Genomic DNA, 22074 nt, shown 5'->3' with positions numbered 1-22074 from the left:
CGCGCTCTTGCGTATGGAGCGTAGAACTCCGTAGCTCCATAGTGACTCGCCTGGGCGTCTTATAACTTCTAAATGGAATGCACCTTGGCCGGCAGTGTCAGGTGGTCTCTGCAGAACCCTGGCAGGTGGGTATTCTTAACAGACTTCTTCACTGTTGGGGAAGTTCGGAGAGATTCAGGAACTTGGCCAAAGTCAAGCAGCTCAACAGGACGGAGCTCAACTTCGATTCCACCTCCCACTCCCACGCAGCTTTCAAGCAGGAACCTGCTGACTGTGTCCAGAATTCCCACCTTTCCCAAGCTGCTCCCCTAACAATACTCAGATTTCAGGAAACCTTCCCTGATTCCGTGCCACCTGCTTTAAGACCATGCTATTGCTTCTCTGCACTTCACACGATGTATTTACCGCAGACACAGACTTATAGCGGGTGCTCAATAAATGAGCAGGTAACCTCAAGTCATTTCTCTCAGTCATTCTACACTTGATCCTTTGCCAGACACTGTGTTAAGAGCCTTGGATGCATTATCTCCTGTAGTCCTTCCAACAACCCTGAGGAGATGCTTTCATTGTCCACTAATTGAAGATAAGGAAACTGAGACACAGAGTCACAACCACAGGGAACCTCACCAGAGACAAGAGTTTGAGACTCAGCTGACCCTGCAAAACACCTGGCTCTGGGCCGAAGTGAATTACCCAAGCACCTGGGTTGGCTTTCCCTGAATTACTGGCAGGCCACTGACCTGACTCCTCCATTCACTCAATATTTATTGATTACCCACAGCATGTCATTGCTCTTGGGCACTGAAAATATTAAAATGAATGTCACAAAGTCTCTTAAATGTGTTAATGGAGCTTGCTTTTTTTTTTTTTTTTTTTTTTAATGGAGGTTGTAGTCTGATTTCTAGGAGAAGATTTGGTTAAATTTGCCTGTTGGAATAGGGTTGAAAGCTGTGAAAGGGGGGGATCCAGAGAGGCTTGCTAGTGGAGATGGGACTTACACTCCTTGAAGAATAAGAGTTCTTTAGACAAAAAGACTGGAAGAGAAAAGAAACATCCATATACAGGGAGCCATGTTCAAAGATTTTTTTATGCCTCCCTAGAATCATGATTGGCTTGGGCTACAGAGTTCAGATAGAAGCTGTTCAGGGGATGGCAAGGAAATGAAAGGGAGAGGCTTGTCTACCTTGCAAAGGGCCTCTCGAGAGAGTTCTCTACTGGTATTATCATTGATCTAATGTAAATAGACATGGAACCCTACAACTCAGTAGAAATACAGGAGGGAGCATTTAAGATCTTGCTTCCTGGCATTGCTGTTAGTTTTGGTTCAAATAAAATCTTAGGAAAATTCTCTAATCAAAGAAAGAAAAGACAAGAAATGCAGGATAGGGTGAATATTAACCCCATGACTTCTGTGAGCTTAGAGTCAGAATGTGACAGTAATAGAGTTAGAAGCCAGAGGCAGTCCCCAAAGACTTGCTCCTGTTTCAAGTCTTCAAACTACTAATCCAGTGGCTGTGTCACAGGTGGGGCTGAATCCCCAGTAAGGGTGGTGCAGGAGGCAGCCAATCAATGATTCTCTGTCATCATTGATGGTTTTATTTCTCTTTCCCTCTCCCCTCCTCTCAGAAATTAATTTAAAAATATATATATATATATGTATTATTTAATATTAAAAGAACATTCTGATTGTGCATGAAGAATGGATTATTTTGGGGAGAGATAGGAAGCTACTAGAGAATAGAAGTAATGTTAGAAATTGACCTAGTATTTTGGACAAGAAATTATAGTGGCCTGGACTAGGGTAGTAGCAGTGGTCAAAAGATGTCCTTTAGAGTTGGTAGAACTTGTTTTTAGAGTGGGGGTGGGAATAAGGGGGGAAAATACTGAAAGATAACTTCTAGGTTTGGGGTTTGAGTAACTGAGTGTGTAACATATTTCCAGAGATGGGGAAGACTGGGAAGGGGCAGTGGAAAAAATGTTCTGTTTTGAACATGTTAAGAATGTCCAATAGGCACTTGAATATATACGTCTAGAGATCAGGGGAGAGGTCAGACTTGGGATAGAAATTCTGCAGGCATTAGCATAGAGCTGAATTGTAAGCCATGGAGTCGCATGAAGTCACCTAGACAGTGTTAATAGGGAAGAGAAGAGGGCCCAGGGCTAAAAGCTAAAGCCATGGCCACTCCAACGTTTCTAGGTGAAACAGTACCTTTGGATCCAGCCATGGAAATTGAGGAGGAGCCACTGAAGTAAGGTGAAAAAGGTAGAAATGGAAGCAAAAAGAAGAAAGTGTTCAAGAAGGAAAAGGAGTCTGTTTTAGTGTTCTAAACGTTAGGTAAGATGAGAATACCAAAATAACCATAGAATTTGGGACCATGGAAGTCACAGTTGACCTGCATAAGTATAGTTTTATAGGAGAGGTGAGGACCAAAGTCTGATTCGATGAGTTGGGGAAAAGATGGGAGGTGAGAAATGGAGACGCCTCTTGTGAAAAATGTTTGGTTGGACGGGTAGGTAAAGAAAAGGGAGGGAGTCAAAGACGTGAAGATGAAACGGGTATGAGAAATCTTCATTTAAACTGTACATGTTCTGTACGTGTTAAGCTTCTTTTATTATTTATCATCGAACTCTTGGGGCTTTCAAAGTACTTTGGGTGAAGGATCCAGCGAGGGCCACATGCCCGGGTTGCGGGCTGGACCCCTGGCTGGTTTGGCTCAGTGGACAGAGCATTGGCCTGCCGACTGAAGGGTCCCAGGTTCTATCCTGGCCAAGGGCTCATGCCTGGGTTGTGGGTTCCATCCCCAATAGTGTGCATGCAGGAGGCAGCCAATCAATGGTTCTCTCTCATCATTGATGTTTCTATCTCTCTCCCCCTTTCCCTTCCTCTCTAAAATAAATAAAATATATTAAAAATAAAAAATAAAAGAATCTGCCGAAACCGGTTTGGCTCAGTGGTAGAGCGTCGGCCTGTGGACTGAAGGGTCCCAGGTTCGATGCCGGTCAGGGGCATGTACCTTGGTTGCGGGCACATCTCTGGTAGGGGGTGTGCAGGAGGCAGCTGGTCGATGTTTCTCATCGACGTCTCTGGCTCTCTATCCCTACCCCTTCCTCTTTGTAAAAACATCAATAAAATATATTAAAAAATAATAAATAAATAAATAAATAAATAAATAAATAAAATAAAATAAAAGAATCCAGCGAGGGCCCAGCTTGCTGGCTATTAAAGCTCGGAGTACCTCCAGCCGAGGATCAGACCAGAGAGAAAGCGGAAGAAAAAAGCGAAGGGAGCTGGAAGAAGTTACCGCGTTAAGGGTGTCCTCCCAGGGCCACCGTAGGGCAGTCTCTGAGCTATTATGTTGTTGTAGGGGCGGAGTCGAGAGGAAATTTAAAACGAAGCGGCGACGGCGGCGGCCCCGGAGGATGGTACCTGCTGTGGCCGCGGGTCCGCACCGGGGGCTCTGGGCCCGGACGAGCTCCCGGGGTCCGCGATGGTGACGGAGCAGCCTTGAAGAAGGAGCACGGAGGCCGGGGACAGCCGGCTATTTGGGGGCCCCGGGAAAGGGTACGGGTGCCGGGGAAGGAAGAAGGGGCAAGAAGGAAAGCAAAAAGGGGTCCAAGGAGGTGCAGAGAGGCCCCGCCAGCGTGGTGCCGTGGTAGAGCGTCCCCCTGTGAACCCGGAGGCCACCGTTCGGTTCCCGGTCAGGCCACATGCCCGGGTTGCGGGCTGGACCCCAGTAGGGGGCGTGCAAGAGGCAGCCGATGGATGATTCTCATCATGGATGTTTCTATTTCTCCCTCTCCTTTCTTCTCTGAAATCAATTTAAAGTTGTATCTAAAAAAAAAAAAAAGTGGTAGAGAGGATAACGGGTCGGAAAGTGGAGCGGACAGATGCAGAAGCTGGGAAGGCAGTGGGGCCCGGAGGGGGTCACAGGAGCTGAGTGGACACAGGGACGGAGGGACTGAGGTTGCCAGGGCCTGCAAGGTGTCTCCGAGTTGGGATGGGGTGTGGGTAGGGATGCAGTTGAGTCTTGCTATTCCTGGTACCTGCTTTGGGGATTGTGGGGGCTCGGGAGGTGAGCTGGGGATGTGGGGCAGGGGTAGTGGAAGGTCGTAGGCCAGTGAAGGTGATTCAGCTGGGTTTTTGTTTGTTTTTAAACATTTTTATTGATTTTTCCTTTTTTTTAGAGCGAGAGGAAGGGAGACGGTGAAAGAAAGGAAACATCGATGTGAACGGAAGGAACATCCATGGGCTGCCCCCTACAGGCCCCTTACCGGGGATCGAGCCCGCAACCTGGGCGTGTGCCCTGACGGAATCACCAGCGACCTCCGTGCACCAAAGGACACCCGACCTACTGAGCCACACAGGCCAGGACTGCTTCAGCTGTCTTGTCCTTCAGGGACCATTGCCTTGAGCTAGAGAGTTCAATGGCTGAGAGTAGGCTCTGGGCTCCGGACCTAGGTGGGTAGCAGATCAAAACTAGGGATGCAAGGCCAAAAATATGCTACTCCTGCCCCAGAGCCTCTTGGGAGGAAAAAGTCGAGGGGAGAGATGTTAGCCCTGTTGGGGTTTTTTAACGATTTGTGGGTTTGTGTGTATGTGTTAATGGATGTCATGGATCATTTAGGAATTCGAGGGAGAGGTCAAACAATAGTTTTCAGTCTGATATTATGAACAAGATTGGCAGACAGATGGGGAGTCATGGTTGAACAACAATGAATATTTAAGCCCATATTCACAGTTGTTTTTACCATAAAATATTAAGTATGCCTTAAACACCCTGCACTCAGTTACCTAACTCTTTTAGCATCTACCTAGTCACTTCCCTGAGTGCTCTCCTCCCTCTCTTAGTACCATCTAGTTTTGGTGCTGGAGGGTTCCAGATACGCTGTTCAGTTTTTGCCTTTCACACTGGTGCACCTCACAGAGGCTGTCGGTGAGAGCTGCCTGACTGACAGGACTCTCTCAGCTCAAGCTTCTCACTGTGTTCGTCTTTGTTGTTTCCTAGGGGCTCAGCTGGGGGTGTCCAGTTGTCTGAAAAAATGCTGGAAGAGCTCGCCAGATGCTAGGAGGCAGCAGCCCTTTTCTGGAAAGTCCTTTTACTTGGATCTGCCTGCTGGCAAGACTCTCCAGTTTCTGACGGAGGCAATCCAGCAGCTGGGCGGGGTATGTCTGCTTCTCTCCGGGGTCCCGGGTGGGAGGGCAGGAGCCGGAGGACTGTACCCGATTCCAGGTATTGCTACATTTTCCCAAAGCACTTTTCAGTATAAGCCACTTTTTAAATAAAGTGATTATTGTTCTCCTAATTGGGGGGGGGGGGGATTATCTGCTCATTCTAGAAATGTTAGAAAACGTGGAACTGCTGCAAGTGACAACCATCGTTTTGATGTATTTATTTTTTCCGGTAGTCTCTCTTTCATTTTCTTTCACAACTTTCTTGAGATACAGTTCACCCATTTAAAGTGAATAATTCAGTGGTTTGTGTGTGTTTTGGATAGTCACTGAGATGGCTAAGTGTGATTAGACAGTGAACTTTAGAATATTTTCTTTTTTAAAAAATATTTTTATTGATTTTTTTACAGAGAGAAAGAGAGAGGGATAGAGAGTTAGAAACATCGATGAGAGAGAGTCATCGATCAGCTGCCTCTTGCACACCCACTACTGGGGATATTCCCCCAACCAAGGTACATGCCCTTGACTGGAATCAAACCCGGGACCTTTCAGTCAGCAGGCCAATGCTCTATCCACTGAGCCAAACCGGTTTCGGCTAGAATATTTTTCATCACCCTAAAAAAGAAACTCAGACCCATGTCAGTCACTCCCCATTTCCTCTCAATACCTCCAACCCTGAGTAACCTTTTATCTACTTCTGTAGTCTGTCTTTTTTAATGCTCATTTTCTGTGTAGCTATGATCATAAATACATTTTTATTACCAACTTTTTGTTGGCACTTCCCTATCATTATTGTCCCTCATATGCTTTATTTGTAATGAAAATATAATATTCTTTTTTTAAAAATATATCTTATTGACTTTTTACAGAGAGGAAGGGAGAGGGATAGAGAGTTAGAAACATCAATGAGAGAAAACATCAGTCAGCTGCCTCCTGCACACACCCCACATGTGCCCACAACCAAGGTACATGCCCTTGATCGGAACAGAACCTGGGATCCTTCAGTCCACAGGCCGACACTCTATCCACTGAGCCAAACCAGTTTCAGCTATAATATTCTTTTGAGTAGATTGTTAATTTACTTAACTTACCCTATGGCCCTGGTTGGGGTTTGACATGGATATTTCTCTCTTTCCCTCTCCCTTCCACTCTCTAAAAATCAATGGAAAAATATCCTTGGGTGAGGATTAACAAAAAATAAATATAGCTGTCTGGTGTAAGCAGTGCTACCCCAGCTTTTACATTTCAGGACAGTGTCTACTTGGGGGCCCAGTGCAGCGCTGCGTTTGGTCTATTTAAAGACATTGATTCTGGAACGTCTAGCAGCCAAGATTTCCTCTCCAGCCTCTCGGTATCGATGATTCCACATCTGCCTTTGGGTTTCAGCCACCTCTGTGATCTGGTTCCAGGTCATTGAGGGTTTTCTGAGCAAAGAAGTAAGCTACATCGTGTCCAGCCGCAGGGAGGCGAAGGCAGAGAGCAGTGGGACGGGCCACAGGAGCTGCGCCAGCTCCAGCCCCGGCGAGGTCAGAGTGGAAACACCGTCCATGGCCGACGCAAAGGGCAGCCACCCCAGGCCTCCGCAGAAACCCGCAGACTTGGTAAGGACCTCCTGGAGCCCTAGCCAGTGTTTCTCAATGGGTAGAGCATCGCCCTGCGGACTGAAATGGGGTTCGATTCCGGTCAAGGGCACGTACCTCAGTTGCAGGCTCGATCCCCGGCACCGGTCAGGGCACCAGTGGGAGGCAACCAATAACTGTGTCTCTCTTACATATTTATATAGGATAGCCATTTCCCCACTCCATGGCTCTAGCGTTTGTTTTTGCCAAATTACAGAAGGTAGACAGAGGTCCTCCTTCAAGCCGTAACTTTTAAGATGTTTTAAAATTGTGGTAAAAATGTACATAAAAATATGCCATTTTAACCTTTTTTTAAGTGTACAGTTCATTAGCATTAATTATATTCACACTGTGGTGTAACCATCACCACTTTTTTGTTTCCAAAACATCACCCCAAACAGAAACTCTATAACACATGTGTCAAACACAAGGCCCGTGGGCCAAATCCAGCCCGCCAGGCCTTGCAATGTGGCCTGCACCGCGCTGTCATCACTGCACTCCGCTGTCAGTTTATGACATTGTCAGTTTATGACTGTTCAGTAAACCATTCGGCCCACGATTTAGGCTGGATTTTAGATTTTGGCCCCTTCTCTGATTGAGTTCGACACCCCTACTCTATAACCATTGAGCAATAGCTTTCCATTTCCCTTCCCTACAATTCCTTTCTGTCTCTATGATCTTGCCTATTTTAGATACCTCATATCCGTGGATTCACTGATATTTCTCCTTTTGTTTGTGGCTTATTTGACTTAACATGTTTTCAAGGTTCATCCATGTCGTAGCATGGTTAAAATGGCAGCTCCTGTGTTGAGCGTCTGCCCACTGGTGGTCAGTGCATGGCAGAGCGACCAGTCAGGTGGTCGGACATTTAGCATATTAGCCTTTTGTATAGATAGATAGATAGATAGATAGATAATCCTTTTTTAAGGGACTGCAGAGTCAGGGTTCAGAAACAATAGGAGGATCCTCTGAACCAGAGAGGGCTTGTTCGAATTGGCCTACAACTAAATGTGGAGAGTGCAGAGACCCTTAAACGGAAGTCTTAGAACATTTGTCACACTTAGATCTCTGGTGAATTCAAAAAGTCCTTCTCCACGAGGGTCCAGGCCACAGCTACCCACGGATGATCTGAGCGTGGGTGTGGCTTACCTTTACCTCCAAAAGGCTCTAGGCTCTTTCGGCCTCTGAGCTGTGGTTGCTCCCAGTTTTCCAAGACATGACTCCTGGCCAGCACCCGTGTAAATGTCTGTCTTTGCACAGGTGGTGTATATAACATCTCTCATTGCTCTCCTGTCAGGTTCCTCTGAGCAGAGGGAAGGAGCTACTGCAGAAGGCCATCAGAAATCAGGTGAGCGGAGGGTCCCAAGGTTCTTCTGAAGTACAAATGACCCTCACACAACACAGATCCACTTATATGTAGGCTTTTTCCCCCCCCAGTAAATACCTGTATTGTTTTTGATCCATGGTTGGGAATGCGCAGGTGTGAATGGCCAACTGTATTCGTTGACCTATGCCATTTTATATAGGGAACTTGAGTATCCGTGGATGTTGGTATCTGTGGGAAGTCATGGAACCAATCTCAGTGAATCCCCAGGCACAAGTCTTGTGTGGATTTTCAGCTACACAAGGCTCAGAACCCCTTATTGCTGCATTGATCAAGGGTCAACTCTGCTAGCACCCAACCTATGAGATGTATTGTTGTTTCCTTCTTAAAAATGAAGAAGTGGAGCACAGAGAAGTTAAGTAATTTGTCTAGAGTCACCTAGGGTGTCAGCGGTAGAGCCAGGATTTGACTCCTTGATTTTTCTGACGCAGAGTCTACCTAGACAATTTTGGAGGATGCTGTGGGATATGAAGCTAGATTTGTAAACCTATTTTCTTAAAGATTTTTAATTTTTTTTAAATTGACTTTAGAGAGAAAGGAAGGGTGGGAAGGGGAGAGAGAAACAAACATCTATTTGTTATTCCACTTATTTATGCATTCGTTGGTTGATTCTTGTATGTTCCCTAACCAGGGATCGAACCCACAACCTTGGCATATCGAGACAATGCTCTGACGAACTGAGCTACCCAGCCAGGGCCAGACCGTAAACCTTTTACAAAGTAGCTGTTTATACCTTTTGTGAGAACCCAGAACCATTCAAGTTAAGTGGCAGGAGAGGAATTAATTAACGTGATCTTGTGAGAAGAGTCATTAAAGTGACATGAGGATGGATGCATTGGCTGTGTGCTGGAGGGTGATGTCAGATTTGGGCAGCAGGGCAGGAAAAGTGTGGCCAGCATAGCTTCCTGCTATGATGGTGATTGTCACCGGTATTTATTACTCACTGTGAGCTTTCTGCACAGAGACTCTCTTATAAGCGTGTGTTCCTTCCTGGTCACAAGGTGGCCGGAGCAGAGTGTGCGGGTAGACCAGCAATCCATCCCGTCCAGATGTGACCAGCCCACGTGGAGGGTTGGTGTCCAGAGCTGTCAGAAGCCAGGACGGCCTGCCCCGTAGTTTCGGGCCCTGTGGCGGCTCCTGACTCTGCTGTCTTTCCAGGAGAGCAGCAGCGGAGGCGGCAGCGGGAGTCCCAGCAGCCTCCTGACCAGCGCCCGCTCCTGGGGCGTGAAGATTCTGCATGTGGACGGTACCGTCTGCCCGGGGCTCCTGCGGAGGGCAGAGTTGGTGACGGACCGGGAATGTCTGCTTTTAGAGGGAGCGGAGGTGTAAGCTGGCTGGCAGCCAGGCATGCTCAGTCACCGTATTGATCCACAGAGGTGGGAGGGTGCGGACCAGCTGTAACAGTGGCAGAGCGTATGTACTAGAAGGTGCTATCCTGTTTAACCCACTCAGCAGCACGCCTCAAGCTCACGCAGTCATCATGTTTTACAAAAGAGGAAATAACCCTGATATCCACGGCCGCTTACCGTGCTAGGAACTGCCTCATTTAATCCTCACCACAGTCCTCTGCCAAGGGCCCTGGTGGAAGATTGAGCCTCAGGGGGATTAAGTGCACTATCCATAGTCTCACCAGGAGTGAGTAGTGTGATCCACGTTCCAGCCTGGTTTGGCCCAACTACACCTCATGTTCTTTCTTTTTTATGGGGTCGCCTCACACCTGTTCGCAGGTTGTAATAAGTTTGCACCAGAACAGCTGTCCTGAGTGGGCTGGCAGTGCCTGGCCCTCATACCCAGCTCCACTGTGTATTGGCTTTCCTCTGATCCTTGAAGGGGACTGGTCCAGATCCAGCCTGAGATCTGCCAGAGAGATAGAAAAATCAACCAACCGCCTTGGCCGGTTTGGTCAGTGGTTAGAGTGTCAGCCCACGGACCAAAGGGTCGAGGGTTTGATTCTGGGTCAGGGGCATGTACCATGGTTGCAGGCTGGATCCCTGGCCCCCGTTGGGGCATATGCAGGAGGCAACCAATCGATGTGTGTCTCTCACATCGATGTTTCTGTCTTACCCTCTCCTCCCCCCTCTCCACCCTTTAAAAAACAAAATCGATAAGCACATGCTCCTCGGGTAAGGATTTTAAGAAAAGGAGCTGTAGTCAGTGCTACAAAAGAGCAGGAAGGCAGGATAGGTTCTTTTCCAGGGAGAGGACCCAGCCCTTGCTTTTACCGGCAGGTGCACAGGTGACAGGTAGCCAGAAGGGGGCAGGCAAGGCTGGTGTGACCCACTGTGCCAGGCCTGGGGAGACTAGTCCCCAGGACGGGGCCCTGCTGGGGAAATGAGAGGGGAACCCTTACCACGGCCCTCTGTCCTCCACAGACATGGTGATGCAGGTGCAGCAGCTCTCTCTGGACGCCGTGTGTGTGAGGAAACAAGGGCCCCGGAAGCCAGAGGTAGGTCATCCTGCTGAACCGAAGGGAAGTGGACGGTTTGCAAGCTGATGACAGCTTTAGTAAATCTATGCCCACCCGAGCCCTCTGGCCGTTCAGGAAAAGTAAGAGGAGTGCGGCCTCTCGGTTAGCTCGTCCTGGGTGCTTAGCCTGTCCTCTCTCCCCGTGTCACCTCACATCCCTGTGACGCACTGGACGTTCACTGCCGCCTGGCCTCCGGAAAACAGGAATGCCCCGGCCTGGCCAGCCGCCTTCTGGGGACATCTCTCAGCTGGGAATGAGCCTGCAGACAGCACGGGTGGGGCAGGGCTGGCAGGGGTGGTCTGAAATAGCTGCCACAGTCCAAATCCCAGTTTGGCTTTTCCTTCCTTTGCTGGAGTTAGAACTGTGTGTGTCCTATCCAGAGAGCCCGGGCTAACTTACAGCCACAGAGCTCTCACCGGCCAGAATCCGAGGACGGACTAAGCCCTGCAGGTCAGTTCAGCACCTGGCACCTCGGAGCAGGACCACGAGCAGTAGAAAGCCACATGCACACCCAGTGGGGCACTCGGCCTCAGCACCCCTTGCCCTGCACCCTCTGGTCTAGGCATCTCTGGGAAGCAAAACAGATGGTCAGTAGCTTTGCATTGTCGTAATTGTGAAAGTCTCCCCAACTTCTGTTCCCGGCCACCCCCTCCTGAGATAAGCAGTGTGAACAGTTCGCCAGGTGTCCTTCCAGGACGCTGTGCATGTGCAGCAGAAATTCTCCCCTTTGCCCTGACTGGTTTGGGCAAAATAGAGCATCAGCCTGCGGAATGAAAGGTCCCAGGTTGGATTCCGGTCAAGGACATGTACCTTGGTTGCGAGCACATCCCCAGTAGGGGGTGTGCAAGAGGAAGCTGATCGATGTTTCTCTCTCATCAGTGTTTTTAACTCACCCCATTCCCTTCCTCTTCTGTAAAAAATCAGTATAATATATATTTTTTTAAATTCTTTTTTTATACAAACGCAGTGTTTCTGCTTGGCTCTGTTCACTTAATAATCCCTTGTGCAGGTGCTTGGGAGTCTTTGGGAGTGAGTTCTGGGCAGTCTGCTGATGTGGAGGGGATGTGAAGGCCACTCTGGGTGTCTGCCCGGATGTGTGGCCCGGAGGAGGGTTTGCAGTCATCCGTTCACTGGCTCTCACCTTGCCCCATCCCCAACCCTAAATGATTTCTTATTTTGTTCCATTTAGTTTTTTTAAAAAATATCATTACTGACTTCAGAGAGTAAGGAAGAGGGAGAGAAGAGAAACATCAATGGTGAGAAAGAATCATTGACCCGCTGCCTCCTGCAAGCCCCCCCACTGGGGATCGAGCCCATAACCTGGGCATGTGCCCTGACCGGGGACTGAACCAGGATGTCCTGTCCTGGTTCATAGGTCAGTGCTCAAGCACTGAGCCGCACGGGCTGGGCAGCTGGAGATTCGCACACAAGCTCACCCCTCATCGTGTCCCCGGGGAGGAGGAGGGAGCCGTTGTACTCGGGTCAGTCCTAGCTCAGAACCCAGCTGACAACAGGCAGCAAAGTGGGGCAGGCTCACAGCAACTCAGCTCGCCAGCCCGCTTCCCCGACCCCCTTAACCTGTTTTCCTTTCCATTTAGGGAACGTGTCCCGCAGCGGCAAGAACACGGAAAGGTCAGTGTGGGAGCTGTTCCTCCTCTAATCGCAGTCCCGCCCCTCCTAAATGCTTCCCGCGACTCCCTCTGTGGCAGCATCTGCTCCCTCTTCTGCGGCAGGAAGCGGGCCCAGGTTGTGTGGTCCCGTCGTGTTTCCAGGGCCTGAGTGGGCTCCGGAGAGGGCCGTGGCAGAAGAGGGGCCTCCCTGAGCGAATCTAGAGCTGCGGGGCTGGGGCCTCTGAGAGCCAAGCCCCCCTGCGGTCACGCTGGCTCCTGGTCCCGGCTGCTCCCGCCATCCGGGAAGTTCCGCGTCCTCTCCCTCTGATTCAGCCGGGAGTGGGCAGGGGACAGCTGCCTGCGGCGCTCAGAAATGCCAGCTCCCTGAGCTGACAAACAGGCAGATTGACAGCCGGCTCCGCGCCCCTCGGACAGCAGGAGGCTCTCCTCCGGGTGTTTCTCCCCGAGATGCTCTTTACGTGGCATTTACTCATGCACAAGCAGGAGCTAAAGAGGAGGCACTTGGCCCCTCTCGTGCTCGGAATCGAAGGAAACCCGTGGGGGAACGGGTTGTATAACTGTCTCCGTTAATTAGACAAGGACTCGCCCGAGAGAAGTAATTACCGGGAGAAAGGCAGCTTTTTCCGCGTGGGAGCTGTGCGGTGCCGGCTTCTTGGAAGATTCGGTGGCTGTTAGTTCTGCCCAGGCTCCCGGCCCCTTGGACAGGACTTCTGGTCACCGAGGAGGGTAGAGCTGGTTCTCGAAGCCTCCGAGCTGTGGTGCCCAGTGAGGCCGACTAGCCAGGAGGGGGGTGAATCTCCTGAGTAGCTGCCTCCAGATTTGTCCTTCCAGAACCCCTTGGCCCTATTTTGTTCATGAACCAGATTTCGCCTTTGATGTTTTGGTTTGTTTTTTTTTTTTACCATCCTTCTGCTAAGATCTCTAAACACTCTTTAGTTCTCTCCCTCTCTGCTCCTCCCCGCCCCCTCCCCCGCCCCCAAATAAGCCAGGGTCCTCCTGGGGAATTCTGGGAGTGTTCGCAGGCCCCTCAGGACTGTGACCTGGGAGGAAGGGTCAGGGAAGCAGCTTTTAGCAGAAAGCAGCAGGGGCCGGATCTCTCCCCCTCAGTGCAGTGTCTGGTGGTCGATTCCAGCCTCCGGGACCCACGTGAGGAGGCTCCTCCGTCCTGCGGAGGGAGGGCAGGCCAGGCCCCCGGCACCCTGCACCTCTGCCCCCAGTGGGCCTCTCCCAGGGGAGGCGGGAGGTGGGAGCGGCCGCCTCACTCTCCCAAGTGGGAAGGCGCACCTTGGGGCAGCACTTCCTGTGTGCCGCCCCGCGGGCCCTGCACCGGAGCAGACGGATGGCTAATGTGTGCCCTCTTCCTTCCCAGTGGCCAGACTGAAGGCACCGTTCCTCAAAATCGAAGATGAGAGCAGGTGAGTGGGGCCTCCTCCCCTCCGCTCTCCCCACCAGGCCCGCCCGGAGGCCAGGTCCCACGCTGAGCCCTCAGCCCTGCACCCGTGTCTTCCCAGAAGCCACTTCCTCCCATCGTGGAGAAGTCTTGCGTAGACCAGGGGAGACCTCTGAGGGCAGCTGGCACTCCCCTTGGTATGAATCAGGTCAATGATCCTGTGTGTGAATTACCTCCTGCTCACGCTCTGCTTTTATGATCCCATTTGCTCCTGAGTGTGTGCTGACACTTTATGGAATGGTTGTTAGACCCAGTGCAGGGCTAGTGCAGTCATCTCAGCGGAAGTGAGGGTGCTGGGGTGGTGCTGGGATTCCCTTGCATTTGAAACGCTTCTGTTTTGCGGTGCAGGGCTCTCTCCTGGCACGTGCCATCTCTCAGTGGGAGAGAGTCCCTCCTCTTCCTAGTAGGGAAACTGAGGTCAGAGGAAGGAAAGACTTGCATATACCCACTTCACAAGCTGAGGCTAGAAGGTATCCTAACTGTCCCATCCGGCCCCCTCTCCGCTCTGCCCTGCCCACCATCGGGGCCCCTTTGTACCTGGAGCAGGAGAGTCCATTGGTGATAACCTGATGAGCTGTGAGCCACCCGGGTTATCGCTGACTCTCCAGTAAGCACTAGATCAAAGTCCCAAAGAAAAGGGTTTTGAAAAAAGAAAAAGCTCGTCTGGACCTGGGACCAGAATTTTCTGGGTCCCTCAGCCTCATGCAGGGCAGCTAGAGACCCAGCCCTGTGAGCCTGGCATGCCTGCCCATCCCCCAGGGGAGCCTGCGTTCCCTTCTCTTTCCCCTGCACAGCACAGTGCACACATGGCTTTGGTGGCCCAGAGAGAGTGGAAAGAGCATAGGACGGCAATGAGGTGCTATCCCGTCCGGTTCCGGTGGGACGGGGTCCATGTCTGCCAATCCCAGCCCCTTCACAAGCAGTTAAACCTAAGTCGTCATGACTCATACGGCAGCTGAGAGACACTCTCCCCGCACATGGCGGCACAGGTGATGCCGCTGTCGCAGGAGCATCAGAGGCAGCAGAGGAGATCCAGGGGAGCTGAGGTTCCTTGTGATGCTTTTTATGTGCCCTTCTGAGTCAGGTGCTCTTCAAAGCCTGGTAGCCTTTCCAACCTCAGCATCCAACCTCCTAAACAGGAACGGAACAACTTTGAAGAGAAAGAAACGGGGTACCAGGGCTGTGGAGGGCACCCTTTTCCCTTTAGGGGTCCAAGAAACCTGTTCACTCCTGAGGCCACAGGGCTGACACTGCACTCACCCCGAGCGCAGGCCGGGGCACCAGACTCGGGGTGCCCGCAGTTACATCACGGGGTTGGCTGAGTGTCCGAGCTGGGACGTGGGCAGACACCAAAGCACCCAGTGTGGTCTGACCCTCCGTAACCTGCTCTGGCCTCCTTTCTGCTCAGAACTCTCCCCTGCAGAGGGGGCTGAGGACCAGCCCAGAGCACGTTCCGCTCTTCGTGGCGCAGGGACATCTCTGCCGTGGTTCAAACATCCTTCCGTTTAGATTCTGTGAGGCTAGAGTCCCCCAAGATGGTTCTGGGTCGGGAGACAAAATGGAAGGGCCGGGAGATGTGGCTTCCGGTCTGACGCTGGCCACATCCCGGCTGTGAGCTCCTGGGCGAGTTCCCGAGCCTTTTGTGCTTCATTTCCCGACGTGTCCACTCAGCTCGGAGCTCGGGGTGGCTGCTGCACTCAGATGAGGCAGGAGGAAGTAGACGGAGAGCATAAGTAATTTCACCTACTAAGGCTGCTGGGAACTGTGTTCTAGAACCTAGAGATGTGCGGGTGGGAGTCCACTTTATCCGGATCGGGACCTAGGGATTGGGGCTGGCACCCTTTCCTTCCCACTATAGTCACCGTGGAAGTTTTCTGTGTTTCAGGAAGTTCCGTCCTTTCCACCATCAGTTTAAATCCTTTCCTGAACTTTCTTTTCTGGGACCCAGAGACGCAAGTCCCTTTGAGGCCCCGACGCTCCCGGGCAGCTCGCGCCATCCCAGGTGGGTCTTTCCGGTTCCTGATTCACAAGGGCTGGTGACAGGTCAAGGTCCTCCCCTCGGGGGCCTGCTGCTCAGGTTGGGCATGGCCATGTGTCAGCTCCTCAGGCGAAGTCTGTTCTGGGAACTGAGCCCAGAGAAGAGACACACAAGGAGTGTAATCCGTTTTACTTGGTGTTCTCCGGCCCTGCTGAAGACGGACTGGTGTCCAGAGGACAGTGGGCTGGTTTCTGAAACTCAAATCTGCAGACCACCTTCCGTCAGAGTCCCCTGAGGTCCCATGAAAAATGGTCTCTGGACCCACGTCACACCTCTGGAATCACAGTCTCTGATTATGGAGCCCCAAAGGCTGCGTCCTCACCAGCTCCCTGGGCGATGGGATGCACATCGAAGTGGCAAACAGGCGCACTGGTGCTCCTGCTCTGCGGGTGTGACGTGGGCCTCACTGATCAGCGGGCAGGAGTGCGGCTTGCTGCTGGACTAGGTGCCTCTGGGACCCTTTAATTTCTGGGCCACAGAGTTAGTTCAAAGGCCAGGAGGACAGCACAGAGCAGACCCAGCCGGGAGGACCCAGGGCCGAGGAGAGCCTGCTGCCCACCAGCTCACAAAGGAAGCAGTGCCCATGGGAGGGAAAACGGAACGGGGTGTGGCAGGAGGCAGAGGGGAGGAAGGAAAGAAGGAGCTGAGGTGAAGTTCAGGTGCCCTTCACATCTTTTCCAGAAGGCGCAGGGATACCAAAAGCCAGCCGGGGGCTGCGGGCTGGGGCTGGAAGGTGGTGCTAGACCTGGGAATAGCAGAGCAGCCTCGAGATTGTAGAAGGAAGATGGTGAACAATGAAGCTTTGGTACCTGCATGTGAGAAACAGAGGGAGGGCTTTGGCCAGGGTTCCGTGTGTGTGTGTGTGTGTGTGTGTGTGTGTGTGTGTGAGAGAGAGAGAGAGAGAGAGAAATCTGGGAGGAAATGTTTGATTTTTTTTATTTATTTAAAAATGATTATTTTGGCCCTGGCCGGGTGGCTGAGCTAATTGGAATACCATCCCGGACACCAAAAGGCTGCAGGTTTAATTCCCAGTCTCCCCTCCCCTCTCTCTCTTTTTCCCTTTCTCTCTCTAAACATATCCTTAGGTGGGGATTAAAAAATAAAAGATTATTTTGGTTCAAAATCCAAGCATTACAAGGGGTTTAGAGTAGAGTCTCCCCAGCCGTCCTCTAACTCCAGATTACGGGTCTCTCTCCAGAGACGGCCTCCGTCCACAGAGGTGCATCGTGTCTGCTCCCTCGTCCTCCCTGAGGGGCAGCACAGTGTTGGCTGTGCTCATCTTGCTTTGGCCACTTACTGTGTCTTAGGTTAATTTCTGTTCGTACCCGAATAGCATCCTTATTCCCTTTGATGGCGGTAGTGAATAGTCTTGTTAAGGAAAATTTGATTGTGTAAGTATATTTGCAGAATAAATTCCTAAAAGTGGAAATGCTGGGTCAAAGGGTACCTGCATTTATAATTTTGATAAATGCGGCCAAATTGCTTTATGTGGAGATGATGCCAGTAACCGCTCTGACGCTCCTCTCACCCCCTTACCCCCACCCCCCCCACCCCCAAGAGAGCCTGTTTCCACATCCCGTGGCTAACACTGAGCTGTCAGGCTTGCTGATTTACGCCAATCTGATAGATTAAAGACTGTTATCTCGGTGCGATTAGAATCTTCATTTTTTTCTCATTACGAATGAGGTTCAGTCTGTTTTGATGGATCGTTTGAATTTCTTTGTGTGCTTCTTCTGCATGTCATTTGTCCATTTCTCTCTTCAGTTATTAATCACTTTCTTGGGGGTTTGTAAGGAGCCCTCCGATGGCGGGGAAATGCTCTCGTGCTGGTTATAAATAACGCGGCCCCCACAGCCCGTTTGTGGGTTGTCTTTCAACTTCGCTTGTTTTCTGCTGTGCATACATTTTTTAAAATGTGCATGTAGTTAAATTTATCACTTTTTCCCTGTGTCCTGGGTTTTGTGTCATACTTAGAAAGTCCTTAAAGGGGAGTATTTTAGATTTGTTGAGTTTGCCCATAGCAAAAGGGAACTGAAATTCAGATAGAGATTTGAAAGTCCTTAGCTAAGATTGCGGCTGTGCAAGGGACCTGTAAGCGCAGGGACAGACAGAATCCGGGGACATTTGAGGTGAGGGAGGTCAAAGGCAGCACAGCCCCCTGTTGCTGTTGAGGCCGGTCCCCTCTCATTTTCAGGTCGAATGAACGAGGGTCTGGGTCTGAGCACAGAGCTGGAACTGTTCTTCCAGGAGTTCTCGCTGTCAGCCGCCACCACCGTTGTCACCTGTGGTTTGGGATGTGTGGGCGGAGAAGGGCAGAGCGAGGACAGGGTGCCCCTGGGCGGTCTCGGCTTCCTCGTCGCCTCCCCTGCCGTCCCTGCGCCTGCCCAGCTCCGTGGCGGCTCCAGGCCCTGAGCAGTGACCGCCTTCCCCCGTACCCTCCCCAGAGGACGCCAGGACCGGGAGCCGCGCCTCCGCTCGGCCGCCCGCACCGCGCCCAGGAGGAAGAGGGGCTACTGCGAGTGCTGCCAGCAGGCCTTCGAGGAGCTCCATGGGGTGAGCCCTGCCCTGAGCACTTGCTTCCCAGGCTGTTCTGAGAGCCATTCCCGCCCCGTCTCCCTGTGTGGCGGGGGCTGCTGGCCTCCTCCCCGTCTGACGCTGTGCCTCCCCTCAGCACCTCCAGAGCGCCCGGCACCAGGCCTTTGCCCTGGAAGCCCGCCCGTACGCAGAAGTCGATCGGATCATCGCCCAGCTCAGCCACAGCTTTGCGGAGATCCCCTCCCCTGCCAGCCTCCCCAGGTGAGCGCCCCGCCAGGCGCCCGGGCCTGCTCCGCCCTCACTCCTCTGCGCCTGCCTCTCTAGGTGGGGAGGGACCTCAGGGGTGAAGCATGGGCCAGGCTGTGCTGGTTTTCCCTTCCCTCACCCTTCTTTCCAATCACCTTCTGTTTGGAAGTGAGTGGGTGGGAGAGACCGCCATGGGTGTGTAGCCCACTGGGTTGGAGCCAGACCAGAGGGCGGCTCCCTTCCTGACGCGGAGCCTTGCCCCAGCCGTGGGGGCTGCGAGGGCCTGGCCTTCTCGAAGTGTGGAAGGGCACTCTGGTGGGTGAAGAGCAAGGTCTTTCTGCCTCTAGAAGTTACCCAGAAAGGGATTGCCGGGGTTCCGTGGAATTCCAGGGTTCTCTGAGCTTCCATCAAGGAAGCTCAGCCCACGTCTCCCCCTCAGCCTCTTCCTGGGCCCCGCCTGGACGGCCAGGCTCTGTGCTGCCGCCTCCAGCCGCCAAAGGGCCCAGCCTCCTCTGGGAAGTTACTACTTGGAACAGCCTGGACCTTCAGGCCATCCCAGACCACAGGCCCCGGAGCTCAGAGAGGGGCAGGCAGCACTGGCCACGCTGCCGGTCAGACCCCAAGAGCGAGCGTTTCCGGGGCCCAGAGCGGGCAGGTCTCTTCGGCACCCCGAACCCCAGCCGGGTAGCACCGTGCACGCCCCCCCCTGCCCTCCGCCGGCCGGGAGGACCCCGCTTACTGCCCACAGGGCACATCTGTCCCCACAGGCAGCCAGGCTCCCCGGCTTCGGATCGTGACCCTCTGTCTCCTGAGACTGCGCCTCCCGGCCAGCCCTCCTGTGGCCGGGCAGCGTCTCCCCGGAGGAGGAAGGACGACGACCACCCGGCCCCTGGCACCCACCAGCAGGATGGGCTGGCGGGCGGCGGGAAGTCACCAGCCGAGCGCGTGGGGGCTGGTGAGATGCTCGGACCAGCAACGAGCTGCCAGGACCTGGGGGGCTCAGCTGATGTTGCCATGGACCCCCCAGGGGCAGTGCTGTCCAGAAGCCCCACTTCTCGCTGCCTCCTGACCAGCTCTGACTTTGCCGACCTCTCCTCCGGCCCAGACCCGGCACGCGTCGGCCACAAGCGGAAGGTTCGGTTCCCCAGTGGCAATGCCGGGAAGAGGCCAGGGATCTCCTGGCCACCAGCCTCCCTCTCTGTCTCCGGAGCCCTCAGCCCCTGTGGCACCGGGACCACCGAGGGCAGACATCTCTCCTCAATGTCCCTCCCAGGCCCCGAGTCCAGGCCTCTGACCTCCCCCCTGCCCTCGTGCTACCCACAGACCAGCCTCTCCCTCCCAGACCCCCTCCCCTGGCGGCCCTCAGACAGGCCAGCAGAGCTCTGGGCCACAGAGCCCCCCTGGCCTGGAGGGGGAGATTCCCCGGGCTCTGAGGGCTCCGAGTGTGCAGCCCCCGGCCCCAGCCCTCAGCAGACTGACCGGCTTCCCAGCTGCTCGGCAGCTCCGGGCCGGCTGTCCGCCCACCTGCACTCAGCCGCAGGCACGTAACCCCCAGGGGGGCTGCAGAGAGCAGGCTACCTCCCTCTCCTCTGCCTTCAGTGGGGGAGCCAGCCTCTGCCAGCCCTGCCTCCCTGTGTCCCAGCACCAGCAGCAAACTGCTCCTGTGAGGCCCCGGGGCACGCAGCTCTTCCTGGGGCCGGACAGCTCCCAACGCGAGGGCCAGGGGCACAGGTGTGAGTTATACCTCTGCTGACGGCTGCTCACCCAGCCAGGCAGCCAGAGACACCGAGGGGCAGCGCCCGGCCTCACTGATGGAGCCAGAAGGCCAAGTGAACAGCTGTTGCCATGGCCAAGTGCAGGGTGGACCGATCGAGTCCTCCCACCCACCCAGTCTTCAGGTGGAACCCAGCGAGCCAGCTTGAGGGCTGCCCTCTCTTACCCAGATCTCCAACCATGTTCCCGACTGGCAGGGATCTGTGCTGGGCTAGCCTGGCCATAGCCAGCTGCCCACTTGCCAGGAGGCAGAGGCAAGGCTGGCACAGGAAGGGACCACAAAGAAGCTGGAGCAGCAGGAACCCTGGCTGGCTTCCTGCCCCTCCGCAGAGCCCAGGGTAGGTGTCCCCACCCCCATCCCCCTCCTTTCGCACAAGCATGTGGCTCTCCTGCTTTCCAAAATGCCTGTTTGTCCCCTCCCCCAGCACCCCACGCTGCGCACACAGATCTCAGGAACATATGAAGCAGAGGAGGGCTCGGCTGCTGCACTCAGAGCTCCCCGCTGCTCTGAGCGGGCCCAGCGCTGACCTGCCCCTGAGCCCCAGACACGGCAGATGCCCTCCGGGCACAGACCCCCTTGGCTCTTCCCCGCCTCGGTCTGGGTGCCCACCGGGGTGCTGCTCCAGGGTCCGTGGTCCACCTGCCAACTCCCATCACCTACTTCCCTCCCCCCCCCAGGACCTCCCCGCATTTCTGTTCAGCCGAGCCATTCATCTGGAGATGGGGATGAGTTTGCTATCGATTGGCCACATTTTTTTTATATTACATTTTGTACTGTGGTTCTTCTCACCCTTCTCTGCTTCTGTGTGTGTGTCTCTTTAAATGTTGGAGCTACCAGAAGCCTGGTGCTATTCTGTTCTCATTTCGGAGGAAGAAGTGGGGGCCTCGCTGCGGGTGAGGACCTGAGTTGTTAGTTTGGAAATAGAGCAAGTGTGTGCACAGCCCTCACAGAGGGCATGTTTGCCTTTTATGCCATTCCTGTTACATTTCACAATTAATCTTGAGTCGGAAACTGTAAATAAATTTTTTAATAACAAATAGCTAAGAGATGGGGCTGGAGAACAGTGTTGGCCTTCCAGCGACCTGAGGCAGAGCCCAGGGCCCCGTTGATGGGAACAGTAGCTGGCTAGCAGGACAGGAGCCTCCTGCAAGCGAGAGAGCCTGTGAGGGCCACCCTCCCCAGAGGCCTAGCCCCCAAGGGCTGAGGGCAGGTGGGCCTGCGTGTCTCTGATCTCGGGGTCCCTCACATGGCTCTGCTGTTCTCTGCGTGGCAGCCTGTGGAGGGCATGCTCAGCACCCCCTCCCAGGAACCCTCTCTGCGAGGACCCTGCTAATAGGTCCTGGACAACCCGCTTCCTCTGGTTCCTGAGGTGACACATGGGGATGCCCGTCCCCCACAACACAGCCCCACTGGGTGAGAGGTCCCCCACCTCTCCCTCAGGCCACACGTCCACATGCTGCTGCTTCCAAGACACCAGGTTCTGACACCTTGTCGCCATCTGCCCAGGGCCTCCCATCCAACGGTGTGACTTTCCCATCTCACCGCTCGTGACCTTGGATATCACATCTCAACCAGGTCAAGGCCCAAGGCTGCATCTCACCTAGCTGTGTCTGTTCCGGCCTCCAGGATACAGATGCAGAGGGCACCCAGGACAGAGGGTGCTGCTGGACATACTGGGCCCTTGGTGGCTCCTTGACAGGGGACTTAAAGCCGCCTCCTCCCTCCCTCAGCCAGTGATCTTCACTCGCACGCATCCTGCT

At 53.4% G+C, this 22074-nt stretch overlaps 1 protein-coding gene across 2 annotated transcripts; it reads left to right on the top strand.

Annotated features, from left to right (window-relative positions):
* Positions 1-13: 13 nt before the first annotated feature.
* DBF4B (DBF4B-CDC7 kinase regulatory subunit) lies at positions 14-21336 on the top strand. 2 transcript variants are annotated; one of them, XM_084863496.1, is made up of 14 exons: positions 14-125; positions 3366-3562; positions 4186-4435; positions 5007-5164; positions 6580-6771; positions 8087-8137; positions 9332-9419; positions 10546-10619; positions 12239-12272; positions 13641-13686; positions 15607-15723; positions 18204-18312; positions 18431-18555; positions 19308-21336. In XM_084863496.1, the coding sequence occupies exons 3-14, from the start codon at positions 4426-4428 to the stop codon at positions 20086-20088; spliced, it is 1785 nt and encodes a 594-aa protein (XP_084719622.1). In that variant the 5' UTR covers positions 14-125; positions 3366-3562; positions 4186-4425; the 3' UTR covers positions 20089-21336. The 2 variants fall into 2 exon arrangements, with proteins under 2 accessions (XP_084719622.1, XP_084719621.1); XM_084863495.1 differs by having other exon boundaries at positions 15-125; positions 4186-4459.
* Positions 21337-22074: the final 738 nt, after the last annotated feature.

Source organism: Pipistrellus hanaki, assembly GCF_964339955.1.
Source record: "Pipistrellus hanaki genome assembly, chromosome: 16".
Taxonomy (NCBI): Eukaryota; Metazoa; Chordata; class Mammalia; order Chiroptera; family Vespertilionidae; genus Pipistrellus; species Pipistrellus hanaki.
The sequence above is the reverse complement of the archived record's forward strand: the minus strand, read 5'-3'. Positions and strand labels throughout refer to the sequence as shown.

What these genes read in the sequence shown, in the direction of transcription:
- DBF4B (XM_084863495.1), top strand. Translation starts at nt 4,426, where the DNA reads ATGGCTGAGAGTAGGCTCTGGGCTCCGGACCTAG. An exon ending in GCTCTGGGCTCCGGACCTAG is followed by an intron (nt 4,460 to 5,006) that starts GTGGGTAGCAGA and finishes GTTGTTTCCTAG; the next exon opens with GGGCTCAGCTGGGGGTGTCC. An exon ending in GAAGATTCTGCATGTGGACG is followed by an intron (nt 9,420 to 10,545) that starts GTACCGTCTGCC and finishes TGTCCTCCACAG; the next exon opens with ACATGGTGATGCAGGTGCAG.